This window comes from Panthera tigris, chromosome B3, assembly GCF_018350195.1.
Source record: "Panthera tigris isolate Pti1 chromosome B3, P.tigris_Pti1_mat1.1, whole genome shotgun sequence".
Classification (NCBI taxonomy): domain Eukaryota; kingdom Metazoa; phylum Chordata; class Mammalia; order Carnivora; family Felidae; genus Panthera; species Panthera tigris.
The window spans coordinates 83,727,356-83,748,858 of record NC_056665.1 but is presented as its reverse complement, the minus strand read 5'-3'; the positions used below and the strand labels follow the sequence as shown (position 1 = coordinate 83,748,858).

The window sequence follows — 21,503 nt, the reverse complement described above, 5'->3', positions numbered from 1 at the left end:
AGCCTGGAGCCTGCTTCAGATTCTGTATCTTCCTCTGTCTCTGCCTTTTCCCCATTAGTGCTCTCTTTCTCTCAAAAATAAAATAAAATACATTTTAAAAAATAAATAAAGATTAAAAAATTTTTAAATATATAAATAAATAACACCTAAGTATTACATTATGAAACAAACACTAAGAAAGAGATAAATGATGCAGCTTTGTCATCATTACCTGTTTTTATAGATACATCTACAGTAAAACTTAGGTGGAAAGTACTATTCATTTGATTTATACTTTGGTTTTCAGAGATGGGTCACTTGGTATGTTGACATTGCATATGCCGTGGCTACTTTCTAATAAGAACCCTGCTTCCTTCCATTTAATGCTCTGTATTGAGTATGATTAGTAGTAACTAATATTTTTTGAACATTTACAGTGTGGTATTTGGTAGCACATACTTTATTTAATCTTCAGTCCTACAAGTTGGATGGTTTATCCCATTTTAACAGTCAAGGAAAGTGGTACATACGTATTACAAATTTTAAAGGACATTTTGTCAGCACTGATTCTTCTTGTGTTCTGTTGATGTGGGTCTTATATCATTTCAACTGCTGCTTTTTCAAAAACTCATTGCTATTTTAGAAAGGAGGAAAGTATTTTTATTTTTTATTTTTTAATTTTTTTAAGTTTATTTATTTATTTTGAGAGAGAGAAAATGAGCAAAGGAGGGACAGAGGGAGGCGGGGACCGAGGATCCAAAGCAGCCTCTGAGCTGACAGAAGAGAGCCTGATGTGGGGCTCTGAAGTTACTGATGAAATCAGTAGAACATCTGATTATTAGAGGATAGCTGTGCTGTTTTACTGGTTTTTTGTATTATAATGGTAAAGTGATTTATGTATTACACTAAAGCAAATAAGTGAAAAAATTATATTTTCTTTTGATCCCATAGGACGTAGATGATTTCTTTGAGCATGAACGAACATTTCTTTTAGAATATCATAACCGAGTTAAGGATGCATCTGCTAAATCTGATAGGATGACAAGATCCCACAAAAGTAAGGTTTTTTTCTCTGTGGCTAAAGCTTACCTTTTTTTAATGGAATAATTATAAAGTTGTTATGTTATTTACAGTTTGTAAAAGTCTTGATATAGAACAGTGGTTCTCAAACTTTGGTCTGTGAAGCCTTGACCCTAGGGCTCTTTTTATTTTTAGCAAGTCTGTGAGGTAAAAACTATCTTCATAATAATCCATGATGCTTTTTGTATTTTTCACCATGTTGATATTTACACTGGTAATGCAAAAGCCATGGTGGATAAAATTACTGATGCCTTAGCACAGACCAGGGCAGTAGCACCAAATTATGCTAATAGTCACTGTATTCTTTCTACAGTGCATTTGCAGTTAGAACAGATTTTTCAATTAAGGATATCCTTGATGAAGCAGTAAAAATTATTAATTAATAAATCACTTCCCTTGGATTCACATTTTTTAATATCTGAATGATGGAGGTATGTGTAAAGCACTTTGATTACATATGATGGTTCTCTCTAGAAAAGCATTTTAGTGATTGAGTTGCAACTAAACTAGTTGCTTTTTTCATAAAACCCCATTTTTACTTGAGAGAACAACGGACAAATGATGATTATTCATAGTTGAGTATTTGGTAGACATTTCCTTAAAAATTAAGTGACCCTGTCATTTTAAGGAAAACAACTGACAGTACTTGTTGACAATGATAAAAGTCAAGCTTTCCAGCAATAAGTAGAATTTTGGAAAACTTGTATCCATCCCCATGAGCTTGGTTCCCAATAATTAAAGACTGGTCTGAGGGAGGAGATTGATGGGAATATGTGAATTTTTGATACTGTTTATGTATACTGAAGTGTGTCAACATTTAGAAGGTCTGCATCATTCATTGAACCGATATTTTCTAAATGATCAAATACGTGATGTTACAAAATCACGTATGTAAAAGATTCATTCAAAGTTCAAGATAGGCTAATGGGGTTTTTTAACATCTTTATTGAGGTAAAAATTGATATCAGTAAGCTGCAGTATTCAGAGTATACAATTTGATAAGTTTTGACATATGTGTAAAATCATCACTACAGCCAAGATAATTAATATATCTATCACCACCACAAGTTTCCTTATAGCCCTTTGTAATTCCTCCTTCTCACCCTGTCCCCAGGTAACCACCGATCTGCTTTTTGTCTCTGTAGATTAGTTTGCATTTTCTAGAATTTTATATAAATGGAATCATACTATATGTACTCTTTATTATTTGGCTTTGAAATTCAACAAAATTATTTTGAGATTCATTCATGTTGTGTGTATTGAGAGGTTATTCCTTTTTATTGCTGAGTATTATTCTATTGTATGGATATATTACAGTTGTTCATCCATTCAGCTATTGGTGGACATTTGGGTTGTTGTTAGCTTTTGGCTATTATAAATAAAGCTGATGTGAACCATCTATATGTAAGTCTTTGTATGGACATGTGCTTCCGTTGCTCTTGGGTAATACCTGAAAGAGTAACCAGGTCATGTGGTAAGTGTATAATTAACTTTTTAAAAACTTTGGAAAAAACTGCCACTTTTTTCCCAAAATGATTGTACCATTTTATATTCCTACGAGCTGTACATGAGTGTTCCAGTTGCTCCACATCTTTTCCAACAAGGATACTCATTCTTTCTCATTTCAGCCATTCTCATAAGTCAGTAATGTCTCTGTGTAGTTTTAATTTTTAATTTGAATTTCCCTAATGACTAATGATGTTGAACATCCCTTCTTACATAAATCTCCTAGCTTTTTTCTTCTTTACCAAAGTTGTTTTGGCCCCTCTAGGTTCTTTACATTTTCATATGGATTTTATTTTTTTATTTAAATTTTATTTAGTTAACATACAGTGCAACATTGGTTTCAGGAGTAGAATTTAGTGATTCATTACTTACAATACTCCGTGCTTGTCACAAGTGCCCTCCTTAATTTCCATCACCCATCTAGCCCATGTCTTACCCACCTCCCTCTGTCTACTCTCTATCGTTTGTTCTCTATTGTTAAGAGTCTCTTGTGGTTTGTTTCCCTCTCTTCTCTTCCCCTTCCTTTCCCATATGTTCATCTGTTTTGTTTCTTAAATTCCACATATGAGTGAAATCATATGGGATTTGTCTTCTTCTGATTGACTTATTTCAATTCATATCGATTTTAGAATTAGCTTGTCACTTTCTACACAAATGCTGTCTGGGATTTTGGGGTTGTGTAGAATCTGTAGGTCAGTTTGGGGAAGATTGACATCTTAACCATATTGACTCTTCTGATACGTAAATATAGTATATCTCTCCATTTAGTTTGGTCTTCCTTATAATTCTCTCAGCAGTGTTTTTTAACTTATATTGTACAGGTCTTATACACCGTTGTTTTTTTTTTTAATTTAATTTTTTATTTTTTAAAATTTATATCCAAGTTAGTTAGCATATAGTGCAACAACGATTTCAGGAGTAGATTCCTTAATGCCCCTTACCCATTTAGCCCATCCCCCCTCCCTTCAGTTACCTTCTGTTTGTTCTCCATATTTAAGAGTCTCTCATGTTTTGTCCCCCTCCCTGTTTTTATTTTATTTTTGCTTCCCTTCCCTTGTGTTCATCGGTTCTGTCTTAAAGTCCTCATATGAGTGAAGTCATATGGTATTTGTCTTTCTCTGACTAATTTTGCTTTAATACCATCTAGTTCCATCCACATAGTTGCAAATGACAAGATTTCATTCTTTTTGATTGCCAAGTAATACTCCATTGTGTATATATACCACATCTTCTTCATTCATCCATTGATGGACATTTGGGCTCTTTCCATACTTTGGCTATTGTTGATAGTGCTGCTATAAACATTGGGGTGCATGTGCCTCTTTGAAGCAGCATACCTGTATCCCTTGGATAAATACTTAGTAGTGCAATTGCTGGGTCATAGGATAGTTCTATTTTTAATTTTTTGAGGAACCTCCATGCTGTTTTCCAGAGTGGCTGTACCAGTTTGCATTCCCACCAGCAGTGCAAAAGAGATCCTCTTTCTCCGCGTCCTGGCCAACATCTGTTGTTGCCTGAGTTGTTCATCTTAGCCATTCTTGACTGGTGTGAGGTGGTATCTCATTGTGGTTTTAATTTGTATTTCCCTGATGATGAGTGATGTTGAACATGTTTTCATGTGTCGGTTGGCTATCTGGATGTCTTCTTTGGAGAAGTGTCTATTCATATCTTTTACCCATTTCTTCACTGGATTATTTGTTTTCTGGGTGTTGAGTTTGATAAGTTCTTTGTAGATTTTGGATACTAACCCTTTATCTGATATGTCGTTTGCAAATATCTTCTCCCATTCTGTCGGTTGCCTTTTAGTTTTGCTGATTGTTTCCTTTGCTGTGCAGAAGCTTTTTATTTTGTTGAGGTCCCAATAGTTCATTTTTGCTTTTGTTTCCCTTGCCCCTGGAGATGCATTGAGTAAGAGGTTGCTGCAGCCAAGATCAAAGAGGTTATTGCCTGCTTTCTCCTCGAGGATGTTGATGGCTTGTCTTACATTTAGGTCTTTCGTCCATTTTGAGTTTATTTTTGTGTATGGTATAAGAAAGTGGTCCAGGTTCATTTTTCTGCATGTTACTGTCCAGTTTTCCCAGCATCACTTGCTGAAGAGACTGTCTTTATTCCATCAGATATACTTTCCTGCTTTGTCAAAGATTAGTTGGCCATATGTTTGTGGGTCCATTCTGGGTTCTCTGTTCTGTTCCGTTGATCTGAGTGTCTGTTTTTGTGCCAATACCATACTATCTTGATGATTACAGCTTTGTAATACAGCTTGAAGTCCGAGGATCTTACACACCTTTAGTTGAATTGATCCCTAATTATTTTTTGATGCTATCATAAATGATGTGTTTTTTACATTTCAGTTTCTAGTTCTTTGCTAATATATAGAAATACAGTGTGTTTTCTGTATTGATCTTGTATCTTGCAATATTACTAAATAAACTCACTTATTAGTTCCAGTAACTATTTCGTAGATTCCTTATGATTTTCTACATAGATGATCATCTGCTAATAAAAACAATTACACTTGTTTCCAATTTAGATTCCATTTATTTCTTGTCTTTGCCCCGTTGTACTGAAGCTATACCTATAGCTCCAGTGCAGTGTGGATGGAAGTGGTGAGAATAGGCATCTTTGCCTTGTTCCTTAGCTTATGGGGAAGGCATTCATTTTTAAACCATTAATTATGGTGTTTGGTGTAGGTTTTTCCTAGATGCTTTTTATCAGGGTGAAAAAATTGTCTTATAAATTTATCTGAGAGGTTGTGTTTTTTTAAATCAGGAATGAGCGTTAGATTCTTTTCATAGGCTCTTTTTGCAGCTGCAGTGTTCAGATAATCCCGTTTTTTCCTTTTAGCCTATTATGTATTGATTGATTTTCAAATGTTAAACCAACTTTATGATCTTGGGATTAATATCACTTATTTATACCAATGGAGTTTAATGTAATAGAGCTTAGAAAGTTTATTGATATGATTTTAGATTCCCCACTGCAACTATTTTTTTTTAATATGAAATTTATTGTCAAATTGGTTTCTATACAACACCCAGTGCTCATCCCAACAGGTGCCCTCCTCAATGCCCATCACTCTCTTACCCCTCCCTCCCACCCCCCCATCAACCCTCAGTTTATTCTCAGTTTTTAAGAATCTCTCATGGTTTGCCTCCTTCCCTCTCTGTAACTTTTTTTTTCCTCTTCCCCTCCCCCATGGTCTTCTGTTAGGTTTCTCAGGATCCACATAAGAGTGAAAGTGTATGGTATCGTCTTTCTCTGTATGACTTATTTCACTTAGCATATCACTCTCCAGTTCCATCCATGTCATTACAACTAACTCTTAAAGAACTACTACTTGTTGAGTTTTGGGGTGGTATCAAAGAAGAATATCCACGGGGCGCCTGGGTGGCTCAGTCGGTTGGGTGTCCGACTTCGGCTCAGGTCATGATCTCGCAGTTGACGAGTTCGAGCCCCGCGTCGGGCTCTGTGCTGACAGCTCAGAGCCTGGAGCCTGCTTTGGATTCTGTGTCTCCCTCTCTCTCTGTACCTCCGCTGCTATACTCTGTCTGTCTGTCTCTCTCTCAAAAATAAATATAACCATTGAAAAAAAAATTTTTTTAAAAGAATATCCACAGTTAATCTGAAAATATAGCTACATATCTGTTTGAGACTGCATTTTCTCCACATATTTGAACAAAAGCAGTGTATTATAATACTACGATTGAATGCAGAAGCAGGTAAGAGAATGCAGCTGTCTTCTATTAAGATAAAGACACAAAATTTGCAAAAATGTAATAGTGTCACTCTGCTCACTAATTTAAAAATACATATAGTTATTTTTCATTTGAAATATTACTTATGTTAACTATGATTTTAATACTTTTAATCATTTTGCTTTACTTAAAAAACATACAGTACATATTGATAGACATAACCCCCATGAACACAATTATTTAGGATCCTCAATAATTTCTAAGAGTGTAAAGGAGTCCTTAGACCAAAAAGTTTGAGAACCTCTGTTATAGAGACAGTTCAGCTGGTACCTAGAAATAAGAACCTCTGTTTTGGAGTACTGTTACATGCTGTAACAGAAAGGAAATAAAGTCTCTGGCTTGATACTTTCTATTCTTGTGTCATTCTTTGGAGAAGGTTAAGAGTTATTTTTATATTTTATTCTATTTTTGTAACTTATAGATTTCTTCTAAGGAAGTAGTTATTTATATTTGCTTGTTCAGTACTTAAGAACTATAAAGTGTGGGAAGCTTGAATTCCTTCCTAGATTTATTACCAATTTGCTCTAGGGCATTGGGCAAGTCACATAATTAATTGGTATTATACTGGTTCCCTTGTTTATAAAATGACATTAAGATGAATTATCTCACACGTTTTACTCCTCTGTTAAGAGAAACTTTGTCCTAGTCTGTCCTCTCCCTGTCCCTCCATCAAGACCTGTACTTACTCCCTCTACACACCCAGAGTCACATAGTGCACCCTGTGGGGCTCCAGCAGTACCCTGTTTGCTTTCCTGGGGAACCCCATACTCCACCAACTGGACCAGGCTGGAGCCCACAGGCCTCGCCTGTACCCCCTCGAGAAAGAAAAACTTTGTAAATATGAAATGGTATATATACTAGTGTTAGTTGTAATAATTAGGAGTATCCTTAAGTTTATTTTCGATTATTTAAAATGGAATCCTATTAGAGGTGCCTGGCTGGCTCAGTCAGTAGAATATGTGACTCTTGATCTCAGGGTTGTAGGTTTGAGCCCCACATTGAATGAAGAGATTACTTAAAAATAAAATCCTTTAAAAAATTAAAATAAAATAGAATCCTACTATACTTTAAAAATTGTTTTAAAGTTATTTAGCTCAGGGGCACCTTGCTGGCTGTCAGTAGAGCATACGACTCTTTTTTTGTTGTTTTTTTAAGAGAGAGAATGAATTCTAAGCAGACTCCATGCTTGACCTGAGCCGAAATCAAGAGTGTGATACTCAGTTGACTGAGCCACCCAGGCACCCCTGAGTCTATGACTCTTAATCTCAGGATAATGAGTTCAAGCCCCATGTTGGGCGTGGAACCTGCATAGGATAGGATAGGATAGGATAGGATAGGATAGGTAAAATTAAGTAAAAAATAAAATAGTTTATAAACATTGGCCTGTTTGCCAACCATAATGTTAGGCATTGGTAATTTCAAGATGAAGAAAATATAGTCTTTGCCCTTCAGGAATTAATAATTTTGCAGAAATTTTGCAGAAATCTGAAAAGCAGAAAATTACAGTGTATTGTAATCAGTCCTTTAATAGAGGTATATATTTGTGCTATGGAAACATAAAGAACTATAAAGGTAGAGAGTCATCTGTTAAGATAACATAATTCTTATTTATTCTATTTGGCCAAATGGAACAGTACTTGTAGAAGAGATGATGGCGAATCTATTTTACAAAATTATAATTATTACATAATTATAAAATTATAAAGTAAAAATTTTTTTCACAACGCATGAACTTAACTAGCCTGGACTATGAAAAACTAAGCTTTTCAGCCTCACTGTGATGTATATAAAATCAAGGCAGTTTGCTTATTTTCTGTGATCGTATAATGATGTAATAGCCGAAAAGGGTAGTGTTCTCAGAGCCAGATACTAGGAGACAGGAATTTCTTGCTCTAAAAAATAATCTCAGGGGGCGCCTGGGTGGCTCAGTTGGTTAAGTGTCCGACTTCGGCTCAGGTCATGATCTCATGGTTTGTGAGTTCGAGCCCCGCGTGTGGGCTCTGTGCTGTCAGTTCAGAGCCTGGAGCCTGCTTCGGATTCTGTGTCTCCTTCTCTCTATGCCCCTCCCCCACTTGTGCTCTGTCTCTCTCTGTCTCTCAAAAATAAATAAATGTGAAAAAAAAAAAAAAATCTCAGGGGCACCTCGGTGGCTCAGTCGGTTAAGCCTCCGACTTTGGCTCAGGTCATGATCTCACGGTTCGAGACCCGTGTCAGGCTCTGTGCTAACAGCTCAGAGCCTGGAGCCTGCTTTGGATTCTGTGTCTCCCTCTCACTCTCTGCCCCTCCCCTGCTCGTTCTCTCCCTCTCAAAATTAAATATTAAAAATAATAAATAATTTCAGGGTCATTTTAAGTATAAAATATTACTGTATGTGATACTGGACACAAATCATTTTTGATACCTGCCTTGATAAACCAACCTTTATGTGATTTTTTTAACTTAAAATTTTAGGTTAATAGTGAAAAGTCTCGCATATAGAAGTTCCTATTCAGAGTCCAAAATTTGTATTCAAAGTATCTTTATGAAAGATACCAGAATAGATCTGTTTCTGAATAACAGTAAGTAAATAGTCACCAAATTTCAGCCTTATCTGTTGAATGTAACTTTGTACAACATATAAAGTATAATGTAAGGATTACGGTTTTGTTAAAGAATAAACACACTAAAACCTTATAAACATACTACTGAGGATAAGTGGAAATTTCCATGCAAAGTACACGTCTTGGATTTCATTAATAATAGCAAACATTTATATAGTACTATATTCACTGTGTGCCAGATAATATAGTAACATTGATTAACTCACTTAATCCAAGTAATTTTATAAGACTGGTACCATTATTATCCCCATTTCCAGATGAAGAAAGCAAGGCTTTCACAAGTTAAGTGATAAACTCAAGGTCATATAGCTGGTAAATTGGGATTAGACTCTAAGGAGTTTGGTTCCAGGACCATGAGCTTAACCATTGCACTGTACTATCCTTTTTCTGAAACAAGTAATCTTTTTTCAACAAGTTGTCCGTGGGTGAGTGCTAGGAATAGGAAGAGTATTGTGCTAAAGTTGAATACTTTGCTTCCTAGCACCTAAGGGTAATGGTGCTACCACCATTCATCTAGCTTCCCAAGCTCCATAATTTTTCTTCCTACCTCAGGTCTCCTGTTTGTAATCCTACCTATTAGGATTTCCTAATTGTAAATCCTACCTATTAGGTTTCCTCAGTATCTTCCAGCCTTGTTGTTCCTCTCTGCTGTCAGTATTTTTGCTACTTTGATCCTAACAATCAGTATTGGACCCAAAAATGTCCTAGTTGGTTGCTCTGCCTTCTGTGTCTCTCCACTTCTAGTCTTTATTCCAGGCAGTGGTTGATTTTACCACTACTGTTATTTTTAAATGTTTAATAACACCCATTCTTATAAGATCAAATCCAAACTTTATCATGGCACCCAAAAACCCATTTTCCCTCCAAGATACCTCTAATTTATTTTTCCATCTTCAACTCCTTCCACTCCCCTCTGTATCCTTGTAGTGCCTTCTTTCTAGAAGGCTGTCTGAATATACTGTGTTCTTTTATGTCTTACTAGCCTGTATCCATGCGCTGCCCTTTATCCAGAATGCTCTCCCCTCTTTTGTCTGGTAAAGATTTTTCTTATCCTGCAAGTTCTGACTCACTCGGTAGTGTCTATAAATCCTTCCCTAACTTACTCAGGTTTCCCCTGCTCCCAAAGTAGTTTTTACCTACTTCTGATAGAATATTCTGATATAATATTCCATCAAATTATATTATAGTTATTGTCATTTCCTTCACCAGACTTGGAATATCTCACACTGTATACACATTTGTTTAGCGGGTGAATGCTCAATAAGTATTTTTGAATCAATGAACAAATATATGAAATTCTAACAATCTTTTCCATAGGTGCTGCAGATGATTACAATAGGATTGGTTCTTCGCTATATGCTTTAGGAACTCAGGATTCTACAGATATATGCAAGTAAGGATTCTGATTTAAAACATTAAATAAAACACAGGGCGCCTGGGTGGCTCAGTTGGTTAGGCGTCTGACTTTGGCTCAGGTCATGATCTCATGGTTTGTGAGTTCAAGCCCTGCATTGGGCTCTGTGCTGACAGCTCAGAGTCTGGAGCCTGCTTTGGATTCTATGTCTCCCTCTCTCTCTGCTCCTCCCCTGCTCACACTCTGTCTCTCTCTCAAAAATAAACATTAAAAAAAAAAAGTTTTAAAACATTAAATAAAACAGAAAAATTTTGCTAGCAGCCTGGGCATGTAGAATGCCTGACCCAGCAGGCATTTAGAATATCTTCATCAAAACACATCAGTAATAAGGAACTTTTTTATAAACTTGGATCAATGTTATTTTTTCCTCTATTCTTTCTCTCTTATTTCTTAAATCTGAAAAATAGAGGCGCCTAGGGAACTCAGTTTAAGTGTCCGACTTCTGCTCAGGTCATGATCTCACGGTTCGTGGGTTCAAGCTCCACATCGGACTCTCTACTATCAGCACATAGCCTGCTTCGGATCCTCTGTCTCCCTCTCTCGCTGTCCCTCCCCAGTTCACGTGCTCTCTCTCTCTCAAAAATAAACATTTAAAAAGAAAATCTGAAAAATAAAAATTGACTTTAATGTATATTTTAACATTTACAAAGTGTTATTTGATGAAAATTGGCTGACGTGTGTGTATGTGTAAGGAAGAGACACAGAACTTATGTCAAAATGTTCTTAGGTTTTGATGAAGTTTATTATAAATAAACGTTCTGAAATTAGAATATACGGTATATATATGTATGTATGTATTTCTTTGGAGGCCAAATTGACTTTTAAAGTAAAATATGATGGTATCAGTTTATACTTTTTAGAGAGGCTAGTTCTAGTTTTTAAGTTTAGTGAATCTCAGGGTAGTCCTAGGGTGACCAGAGGGTAGCTGTTGTATGTGTTAGTATGGAAATACTCTCTGAATGTTTACTTACACAGTTGTCCCTTATTTAATTTATGTTAGCTTTCCACATTAATCTAACCATGGTTAATTTTAGTTGTTCCTATAATATTGTTTAAACACAACTGTTTATTGAAAAATAATCCAAACTTTTTTTTTTCAAACTTAAGTGGCAAAACTATTTTCCTAGTTTATGCCTTTTTCTAAACCACATCCTTGAATCTTTTTTCTAGTGTATCTTGTCTTAGTAGACCTGTAAGATCCAAAGATCCAAGTTTTTCAGCAAAGCAAGGTACTATGCATATATATATATATGGCTTACATTAATTAACATGCTACCTTTCCTAAGAATTCATAAGTCTTGGAGTGCCTGGGTGGCTCAGTAGGTTAAGCATCTGACTTCAGTTCATGATCTCACGGTCTGTGAGTTTGAGCCCCACATCAGGCTCTGTGCTGACAGCCCAGAGCCTGGAGCCCGCTTTGGATTCTGTGTCTCCCTCTCTGTCTGCCCCTCCCCTGCTCACACTCTGTCTCTCTCTGTCTCTCAAAAATGAATAAACATAATTTTTAAAAAAAGGATTTGTAAGTCTTCGATAAGAAGAAAAAGTCAACCTTGCCATGTGTAACTGGGCATAAACCTGTCAAGCAAGTTCTTTTTAGTAAAACAAAGTTCATAAAATAGTGTTTTAGCTTTCAATAGTACTTGCCTTCATCCAGTTATAACGTCACCAGTAATTACATATTTTACAGAATACTCTTTTAAAAAGCTGTGCATTGGGGTATTTTTTAATTGGTATCACCATTGAGAGATAGGCAATTTAGTTAAAAGTGAACGTGAATTTTGAGATACAAATTGTTTACTCATTTCTGTTATTTTCTAAAACAAAGCAGCTCTATTTGAAGGTATTTAAAACATAACTATCAAATAACTTCAAGAGCTGTTCCAGCCTTAGTGTTTTCCTTTTAAATCAGCCTTTTGTCTCTTTGGATCTGATTGTTCTGTACTTCTATAAGAATTTTGAAATCATGGGCTTTATTTAGTATTATGTGGCATATTACTTAATGAATGTAAGGAAAAATTTTTTTTTGTTTAAATGTATGTATGGCTTAGGGGTGCCTGCTGGCTCAGTTGGTGGAGCATGCACCTTTTGATCCAGCGGTTGTGAGTTCAAGCCCCACATTGGATATAAAGATTAGGGAAAAAAATTGAATTTTAAAAAGTTAGAAATTAATAAATATATGGCTTAGATTGTTACTTTGAAAGGGTAAGATTTTCTGTAACAACAGTTTCCAAGTTATCTGTTATATGGGTGGAAGTACAGAGATGTTGAACTAAATGAAGTCTGCATTGAACAAGACCATCAAATATTACTGTAGTGAGATAACAGTGTTCATTATTAATACAGTTTGGGGGCATATTCTCTCAACATTTGACTTGGAAAATCATTTCAGAGCTGACTTCTGATGAAATATTTTTCCCTTCCAGGTTTTTTCTCAAAGTTTCAGAACTATTTGATAAAACCAGAGTAAGTACTATCAGTTAACCTTTGGGAGTCTAAATCATTGCATACAGTACTGTTTAACCTGTTATGATTGTGTTTAACTTTGTTGAGAAAGATGAGTTCTACTTCAGAAGGATGAAGAAACAGACTTAGATTTGAAAATTGTAAGTTGTTTTTCAGGAAACTTATTTTTTTTGTTGCTGTTGTTATGGCCTTTTGGTATTTGTAAAAGTTCATATTCTTCATCAGAGAACATGTTCATTATAGAGACTGGGTTTACTTTTATGAAGAACGGTCTTTTTCTGGGGCTTTGTATGCTAGAAGAAAGTTTTAGATTTATTACAGTTTTACCAATATTGCATTGCTTTTGATTCCCCTTGACACACTGGTTTAAAAGTGAGTTATATCTGTGTCCTTGGGTGACTCAACTGAGCGTCCAACTTCAGCTTAGGTCATGATCTTAGGGTTCACGAGTTTGAGCCCCACAGTGGGCTGGCTTCTTTCAGCACACAGCCCGCTTAGGATCCTCTGTCCCCATCTCCCTCTGCCCCTCCCCTGCTCACGCTCTCTCTCTCTTAAAAATAAACATTTAAAAAAAAAAGTGAGTTTAACAATATGAGGCAAATACACAACTGCAAAAAAGGTTAAATAGCAATAATGCTTTAATATTGATGTAGTCTTGATTTTCAGGGATTAGTCTTAGATACAATATTAAAACACTTTGATGAAGTTCAGAGAATAATGAAATGTTTATTATGTGTTTAATGGCACTTACCTGAGATTGGAAGTGGCTAGTCCATTGTAGAAATCTGATTTCAACGTGACTTTGTCAATTGAATAATAGATAGTGAAGATAAGTAAAAGAAAAGGAGTTATTTTCTTACAAAGGAAACCATCATTAAATACATAAATGTTGTTGTAGTGAAGGGTCCCGAAAGCCCATTATTTCACTTTTGGTATTTGTACAAATGAGCATTTTCCAGGAAGATACAGTTGTTTCCTGTGTGTTTACATCAAAAGAATAGGGAAGTATCATAGAATAGCTTTATGAGTTAGTATTTTTGCAGAAGTAAATGTCAAGATGAGATTAGACATGCAAGAGATTCATTGGGAAGAACAAAGAGGGAGGAGCAGGATAGACATGAAGAGACTTCAGACCATAGTGCAGGTCTACACCTGGGAAAGGAGAGGGACTTGGTAGGAGGAGTTTCAGACTATAGCGCAGTCTTAAGAAAGTTTTGTCCAGATCAAAAGGGAGTCCTCAGCCAAAGTTGCTCATTAGAGGCAGTACTGCATAAGCAAGACTGGGCTAGTGCTACTGCCCCTGTGCTCTGTCATTGGGTGCAGCTGAGGCAAGGAGGGAAGGATGTATCATAACCTTGGGATGAATATTGTTCTGATCTAGAGAGATTGCAGCTGGGACTCTGAACAAACTATGCTCCTTGCAGCAAGCAATTTCTCATGAAGGAGATCTAGATGGCACGTTGCCATAGGCACCACAGTCTTCATTTCTTTTGGTGTCTTGGTGTTGTTCTGGTTATTATTGCTGTGGCACAAACCATCCTAAAATCAATAGCTTAAAACGACAGCCATTTTATTATGCTAATGAATTCTTTGGGTCACGAATTCACAAAAGGCAGAACAGAGGTGGCTTGCCTTTACTCCATGATGTCTGGGGCCTCAACAGGGAACATATGAAGGCTGTGGGCTAGAATCCTCTGAAGGCTCTTTCACTCAGATGTCTGGGGGTGATACTGGCTACCAACCGAGACTTTAGCCGGGGCTATTGGCTGTAACATTTGCATGTTGCTTTTCCATGGAGCTGCTTAGGCTTCCTCACAGTATGGTGGCTTGAAAGCAAGCATCCTGAAAAATGGGAAGTGAAAATTGCTAGTTTCATTAAGGCCTTGAAACTGGCACAGCATCACTTTTGTATTGATCAAGCAATGTTAGGGCCCAGAATCAAGGGAAGGGAATACATACATACATACCCCTACTCCTTCTTAGTGGAAGGAGAGAGGAGCCATATTTAAAAGCACCCAACTTTAGGGGCGCCTGGGTGGCTTAGTCGGTTAAGCGTCCGACTTCGGCTCAGGTCATGATCTCATGGTCCATGAGTTCGAGCCCCGCGTCGGGCTCTGTGCTGACAGCTCAGAGCCTGGAGCCTGCTTTGGATTCTGTATCTCCCTCTCTCTCTGACCCTCCCCCCATTCATGCTCTGTCTCTCTCTGTCTCAAAAATAAATAAACATTAAAAAAAAAAAATTTAAAAGCACCCAACTTCCATCTAACATGTTACCTAGATTTATCTAAATCAGTTTATCTAAATTTATGTAAATCAATTTTGAATATATTTTATGTCTGTGCATTTATTGTTAGGTTCATAAGTTTATTTCTCTGTAAGGGAATGTTTCTTAAGCTTCAAGGTTTTTGCTAACTTTTTATTGAAATATATTTTACATATAGGAAAGAGCATATATGAGAAGTATACAGCTCAGTGAAATTTAACAAATTTAACACACCCATATAATGAACACCCAGATCAAGAAATAGAACATTTAGGGGCACCTGGGTGGCTCAGTCGGTTAAGCATCCAACTCTTGATTTTGGTTCAGGTCATGATCTCACGGTTCATGAGTTTGAGCCCCACATTGGGCTCCACAATGACATTGCTAAGCCTGCTTGGGATTCTCTCTACCCCCTCTATTTTGCCCCTCCCCCCTTCTGCACATGCACACTCGCTGATTCTCTCTCTCAAAATAAGTAAACTTAAAAAACAAAAAAAGCATGCCCTGCCCCCCTTCAGCTGCTTTCTGAGTCACCACCTCCTGCAAGGAAAACCACTATCTTAGCTTCTAACAGCAGAGATTAATCTTATTTTCATATTTTATGTAAATGCTTCATGCACTATGTATTCTTTTATGTCTGGTTCCATTTACTCAGCATTACATACAAAAGATTCATCTGTGTTCGTTTTTTTTTTTTTTTCCTTTTTCAGAAGAGAGAGAAGTACTTTTCCTTTTTTTTTTTTTTCTTTTCAGTTTATTTACTTTGAAAGAGAGAGAGCTGGAGAGGAGCAGAGAGAGGGAGAGAGAGAATCCCAAGTAGGCTCCACACTACAGCATGGAGCCCCATGCAGAGCTCAAACTCATGAACCATGAGAAACCTGAGCCAAAATCCAGAGTCGGATGCTTAACTGAGCCACGAAGGCACCCCTGCATTTTTTGTTTTTTGGGGTTTTTTTGGTTTGGTTTTAAGTTTATTTACTGAGAGAGAGAGAGAGAGAGTATGCGCGAACAAGTGCACAAGTGGGGGGAGGGGCAGAGAGCGAGGAAGAGAGAAAGAATCCCAAGCAGGCTCCATGCTACCAGCACAGTGCCCGGCTGGGGGCTCAGTCTCACAAACCATGAGATCATGATCTGAGCCAAAATGAAGAATCAAACACTTAGCTGACTGAACCACCCAGGAGCCCCAATTCATCCATGTTGTTGCATGTAGGTATAGTTCCTTCATTCCTTCATTCATTGCTATATACCTTTCCTTGGCAAGAATATGACTAAATGTATTCATTTGTCCTACTGTTGGTAGGCATTTGGATCGTTTCTAGTTTGTGACTCTTTACAAATAGTACTTCTAAGACCATTCTTAGATAGTTTCAGCTGAAAACAGGTAGATACTTGTTCGGTATATATAACCAGGAGGGGAATTAGGGGTCTTACGGTATCCATGTGAAAAGCTTTCATAGATCGTGCCAAACCGTTTCCCAAAGCGATTGTACCAACTTACATTCCCATCAGAATAAATGTGAGCATTGGGGTTGCTACACAGCTTGCAGTACTTGCTGTTGTCTTTTTTTAGTTATTCTGTTGGATGTATAGGGTTTTTATCTTTAATTTTTTTTAATGTTTTATTTATTTTTGAAGGAGAGAGAGAGAGACAGAGCATGAGTGGGGGAGGAACAGAGAGAGAGGGAGACACAGAATTCAAAGTAGGCTCCATACTGAGCTGTCAGCACAGAGCCAGATGTGGGGCTTGAACTCACAAACTGAGATCATGACCTGAGCCGAAGTTGGATGCTTAACTGACTGAGCACCCAGGTGCCCTGGATGTGTAGGGTTTTTAAATTGTAACTTTATTTCAACAGGAATTTCAGACCCACAGAAACATTGTGAGAATAGTACAAGGAATTCCTATACATGGGTCACCCAGATTTCCTGAATGTTAACATTTTCTACATTGCTTAAAGTGCTTTTTCCCCAAAATGTCCATATTCATTCTGTTTCTGCCCTTTGTGCACATCTGTCTTTTTTTTAAAGATAAGAATTAGGGGCACCTGGGTGGCTCAGTCAGTAAAACCTCCAACTCCTGATTTCAGCACAGGTCATGATCTCATGGTTCGTGGGATCGAGTCCTTTGTTGGGCTCTGCGCTGAGTGCAGAGTCTGCTTGAGGTTCCCTCCCTCTATCTCATTCTCAAAATAAATAAACATTTTTTTAAAAAGATAAGAATTTTAATATAGTCAATACAGTTATCAATGATTTCCCTTGATGTCACCAAATTCTTGCTATATACATGTTCCCAGTTGCCTCAAATGGCTTTTTACAGTGGAGTTCATCTGACTTAGATTCCAACAAGGTCCCTATATTATATTTGGTTGACATAATACATCTTTATCCTCTGTCTCTCCAGACTGAAGAGTTGCATCTTTTTAGTCTGAAGTGGCTGTTTCCCATTTTATCCCAACTCAAACTAACCACATCTGTTTATTACTCTGTGGTGTCTTCAGGCACATTTTGGTAATGTTTTGACTGTATTTTCTGGTTGTTCTCAGTAGGCAGATTGGTTTGTTACCTAGCCTACCATCGTCAGCCTCTAACGCTTTAAAATCATGTGTACATATCATTGAAAGGAAGTAACAAGAGAAAATGTAAGTGCTGAAAGATGGTACTGAAACACAGTCTAGCTGGGAACTTGAATCAGATATCGAGTCCTTCCATAAACTCACTAATTTCATTTGATCTCCTTCTTTTTTCTGTTCATTTCTTATCATAATCATGAAGAAAAGTAATAGGCTAGTAGAAAGGAGAGGGTGGGGAAACTTAGGTTAAATAGGAGTGGATACTATAGATATTTATAACTTTAATTTTTTTACAGTAATTGAGAAAGAAAATGTGGGGTATAGACTATGTGTTAATTAAATGCCTGGTTTTTTCCCCTTTTTCAGAAAATAGAAGCACGAGTGTCTGCTGATGAGGACCTCAAACTTTCTGACCTTTTAAAATATTACTTAAGGGAATCTCAAGCTGCTAAGGTAACTTGACTGTTCACTGTTTTTTAAAAAGGACTGTTTTATTAAAAGCCATCTCTTTAGAAGTTAGATTTAAGGTTATTAAAAATTATTTGTTGATTTTAAATTATATTCTCAAGTGTTAATTTTTTTCTCCTTTTATAAATTGTAGGTCAGGGAACCCCACATAAATGTTTCCTCTATTGGGGTGCCTGACTGGCTCAGTTGGTAGAGCATGCAACTCTAAATGTTGGGGTCATGACTTCATGCCCCGTGTTGGGCCTAGTGCTTATTTAAAAGAATAAAAACTTGGGGCACTTGGGTGGCTCTGTCAGTTATGCATCCGGCTTTGGCTCAGGTCATGATCTTGTGGTTCATGAGTTCGAGCCCCACATTAGGCTCTGCGCTGACAGCTTGGAGCCTGGAACCTGCCTCGGATTCTGTGTCTCCCTTTCTCTCTGTCCTTTCCCGGCTTGTGCACACATGTGCTCTCTCACTCTGTCTCTCAAAAAATAAACATTTTTTAAAAAATTATTAAAAATAATAATAAAATTAAAAAATAACTAAAAATAATGTCTCCTCTATAAGCTTCTGATACAGTATAGATTAGAATTTTTTTTTTTTTTAATGAATTTGGTGTAGTAATTCAGGTAAAATGCCTACAAAACAAAAAGTAAACCCCGTAGCTAAAGGAGTCCTAATTTGGTCTATATATATCTTTTGGGGGTAAATGAGCTCTAAAATCAGAATGTGTTTTATTTTAAGGCGACTCAAATTTCCTTTTTTTTTTTTGAGAGTGAAGAGGGGGAGTAGGGGCAGAGAGAGAGGGAGACTGAGAATCCCAGCAGGCTCTGCACTATCAGTGCAGAGACCGACCTGGGGCTCAAACCCACCAACCGCAAGATCATGACCTCAGCCAAAATCAAGAGTCAATCACTCAACCAACTGAGCCACCCAGGGAACCCAAATTTCCTTTGGAAGTCTGTGTATGTGCAAGACTAAAACTCTTACTATCCAAAAAATGTTTAACAGAAACAACTGAAAAAAGCACTGAAACTTAGTGGCTCAGATATTCCAAATTTTGTGTTAATTTATGAATCGGTATGTATTGTACAGAAAATTCCCATGTGGTCAGTGGTGATTTGTACACCAGCTTTTCATTCCTTATCAAATTATAAATAGGCCTTGGGGCACCTGGCTGGCTTAGTTTATAGCACATGTGACTCTTGATCTCAGGGTCTTGAGTTCAAGCCCCACATTGGGTGTAGAGATTACTTAAAACATAAAATCATTAGTGGTGCCTGGGTGGCTCAGTTGAATAAGTGTCTGACTCTTCTTTTTGGCTCAGGTCATGAACCCACGATTCATGAGCTCAAGCCCCACATCAGTCTCCACAATGATAGTGTGGAGCCTACTTGGGATTTTCTCTCTCCTCCTATCTGCCCCACCCACTCTTGTTCTCTCTCCCAAAACAAATGAACTTAAAAAAAATTAATAAGTAAGGGGCACCTGGGTGGCTCATTCGGTTAGGTGTCCAACTTTGGCTCAGGTTATGGTCTCATGGTTTGTGGATTCGAGCCCCACAACGGGCTCTGTGCTGACGGCTCAGAGCATGGACCCTACTTCAGATTCTGTCTCCCATTCTCTCTGCCCTCCCCCGCTTCTGCTCTGTCTCTGTCTCTCTCAAAAGTGAATAAACCTTTTTTAAAAATTGCTTTCAATAATTAATTAAATCTTTATAAAGTAAAACCACAGCGTGATACCACTTCACACCACCAGGTGGCTTTAATCAAAAAGATAAGTGTTGCCAAGGATGTGGAGAAATTGGGACACTCGTACAGCGTCTGCAGAAATGTAAAATGGTGCAGCCACTTTGGAAAACAGTCTGGCAGTTTCTCAAAAGGTTGAACATAGAATTACCAAGTGACCCAGCAATTCCACCCCTAAGTAATGAGATAGAAAGAGAAAGGAAGACATGTTCCCACACAGACTTATACACAAATGTTCATAACAGCATTATTCATAATAGGCAGAGTGTGGAAACAAATGTCTCTCCCCTGGTGAACGGACACATCCATGTGGTGTGTCTGTCCTTACGGCGAAATATTATTTAACAGTCAAGAGGAATGAAGTACTGATTCAGTTATAACATGAATGAACTCGAAACTTTATGCTGTGTGAAGAAAGCCAGACAGAAAAGGCCACATATTACGTGATTCCATTTTTGTTTTCATGGCACACCCAGAATAGGCAAATCTATAGAGACAGAAAGCAGATCAGCGGTTGTCTAGGGTTGGGGGGGGGGGGGAGGGGTTGGGGGGTGGCAAGGAGGAAATGAAGAATGACTGCTGATGGATGTGGGGTTTCTTTTTGATCGACAAAAATGCTCCAAAATTGATGGTGGTGATGGTTATACAACTCTGCCAGCACACCAAAAACCCGTGAATTGTGCACTTGGAACGAGTTGTCTGTGTGTGAATTACATCTCCGTAAAGCTGTTATAAAGGCCATTTGGAGGGTGACTGGCATGTGATCTTCATGGCGTAAGCGTTAGCTCTGATGATGATGGGGGCAGTGGGGTGGTGGTGGTTGCCCGTAACTGTTCGAAACACGCAGTGTGTCTTACTGTGAAGCATTCTGTTGTATAGGATCTCCTCTATCGAAGATCTAGGTCACTAGTGGATTATGAAAATGCTAATAAAGCACTGGATAAAGCAAGAGCGAAAAATAAAGATGTTCTTCAGGCTGAGACATCCCAACAATTATGTTGTCAGAAATTTGAAAAAATATCTGAATCTGCAAAACAAGGTACTGTTATATTAACCTTTAATTATACGGTATACCTTCAACTATTATGTGAATTAAATAGTTAATCCTAATTTCTTTTGTTCACAGAACTTATAGATTTTAAGACGAGAAGAGTTGCCGCATTCAGAAAAAATTTAGTGGAACTGGCAGAGTTAGAACTGAAGCATGCAAAGGTTAGTGTCATAGTCAAGGTTTAATATTTTACGTGACTTATAATTTAGAAATGAGTCAGTCTTGGGACACCTGGGTCCTCACGATTGGTGAGTTTCAAGTCCCACGTTAGGCTGTGCGGCCCCCTTTCAGATCCTCTGTCCCCCCTCTGTGCCCTTCCCCCGCAAAAGTAAAAAAATGCACATTAAAAAGAAAAGGGAGGGAGGGAGGGAGAGAGAGAGAGAGAGAAAGAAAGAAAGAAATGAATGAATGAATGAATGAATGAATGAATGAATTATGGGGTGCCTGGCCGGCTCATTCGGTGGAGCATGTGACTCTTGATCTCCTGGATGTGAGTTTGAGCCCCACGTTGGGTGTTGGGTGTAGAGATTACTTAAAAAAAAAGAAAGAGGGGAAGGCAGGGAGGAAGGAAGGAGTCAGTTATGGAATTGATAATAATCCTTTAATGACAGTTTCTTTCTGGAG

The 21,503-nt window shown here is 37.5% G+C and overlaps 1 protein-coding gene across 1 annotated transcript in view; it reads left to right on the top strand.

The window, feature by feature from the left end:
- The window catches only part of SNX6 (sorting nexin 6), a 60,300-nt gene that overhangs the window by 31,287 nt on the left and 7,510 nt on the right, over positions 1–21,503 (top strand). Inside the window, exons 8-13 of the mRNA XM_042989552.1 lie at positions 931–1,036; positions 10,238–10,313; positions 12,758–12,797; positions 17,997–18,083; positions 20,708–20,867; positions 20,955–21,040. Coding sequence (XP_042845486.1) covers positions 931–1,036; positions 10,238–10,313; positions 12,758–12,797; positions 17,997–18,083; positions 20,708–20,867; positions 20,955–21,040 — 555 coding nt within the window. The remainder of the gene's footprint in view (positions 1–930; positions 1,037–10,237; positions 10,314–12,757; positions 12,798–17,996; positions 18,084–20,707; positions 20,868–20,954; positions 21,041–21,503) is intronic.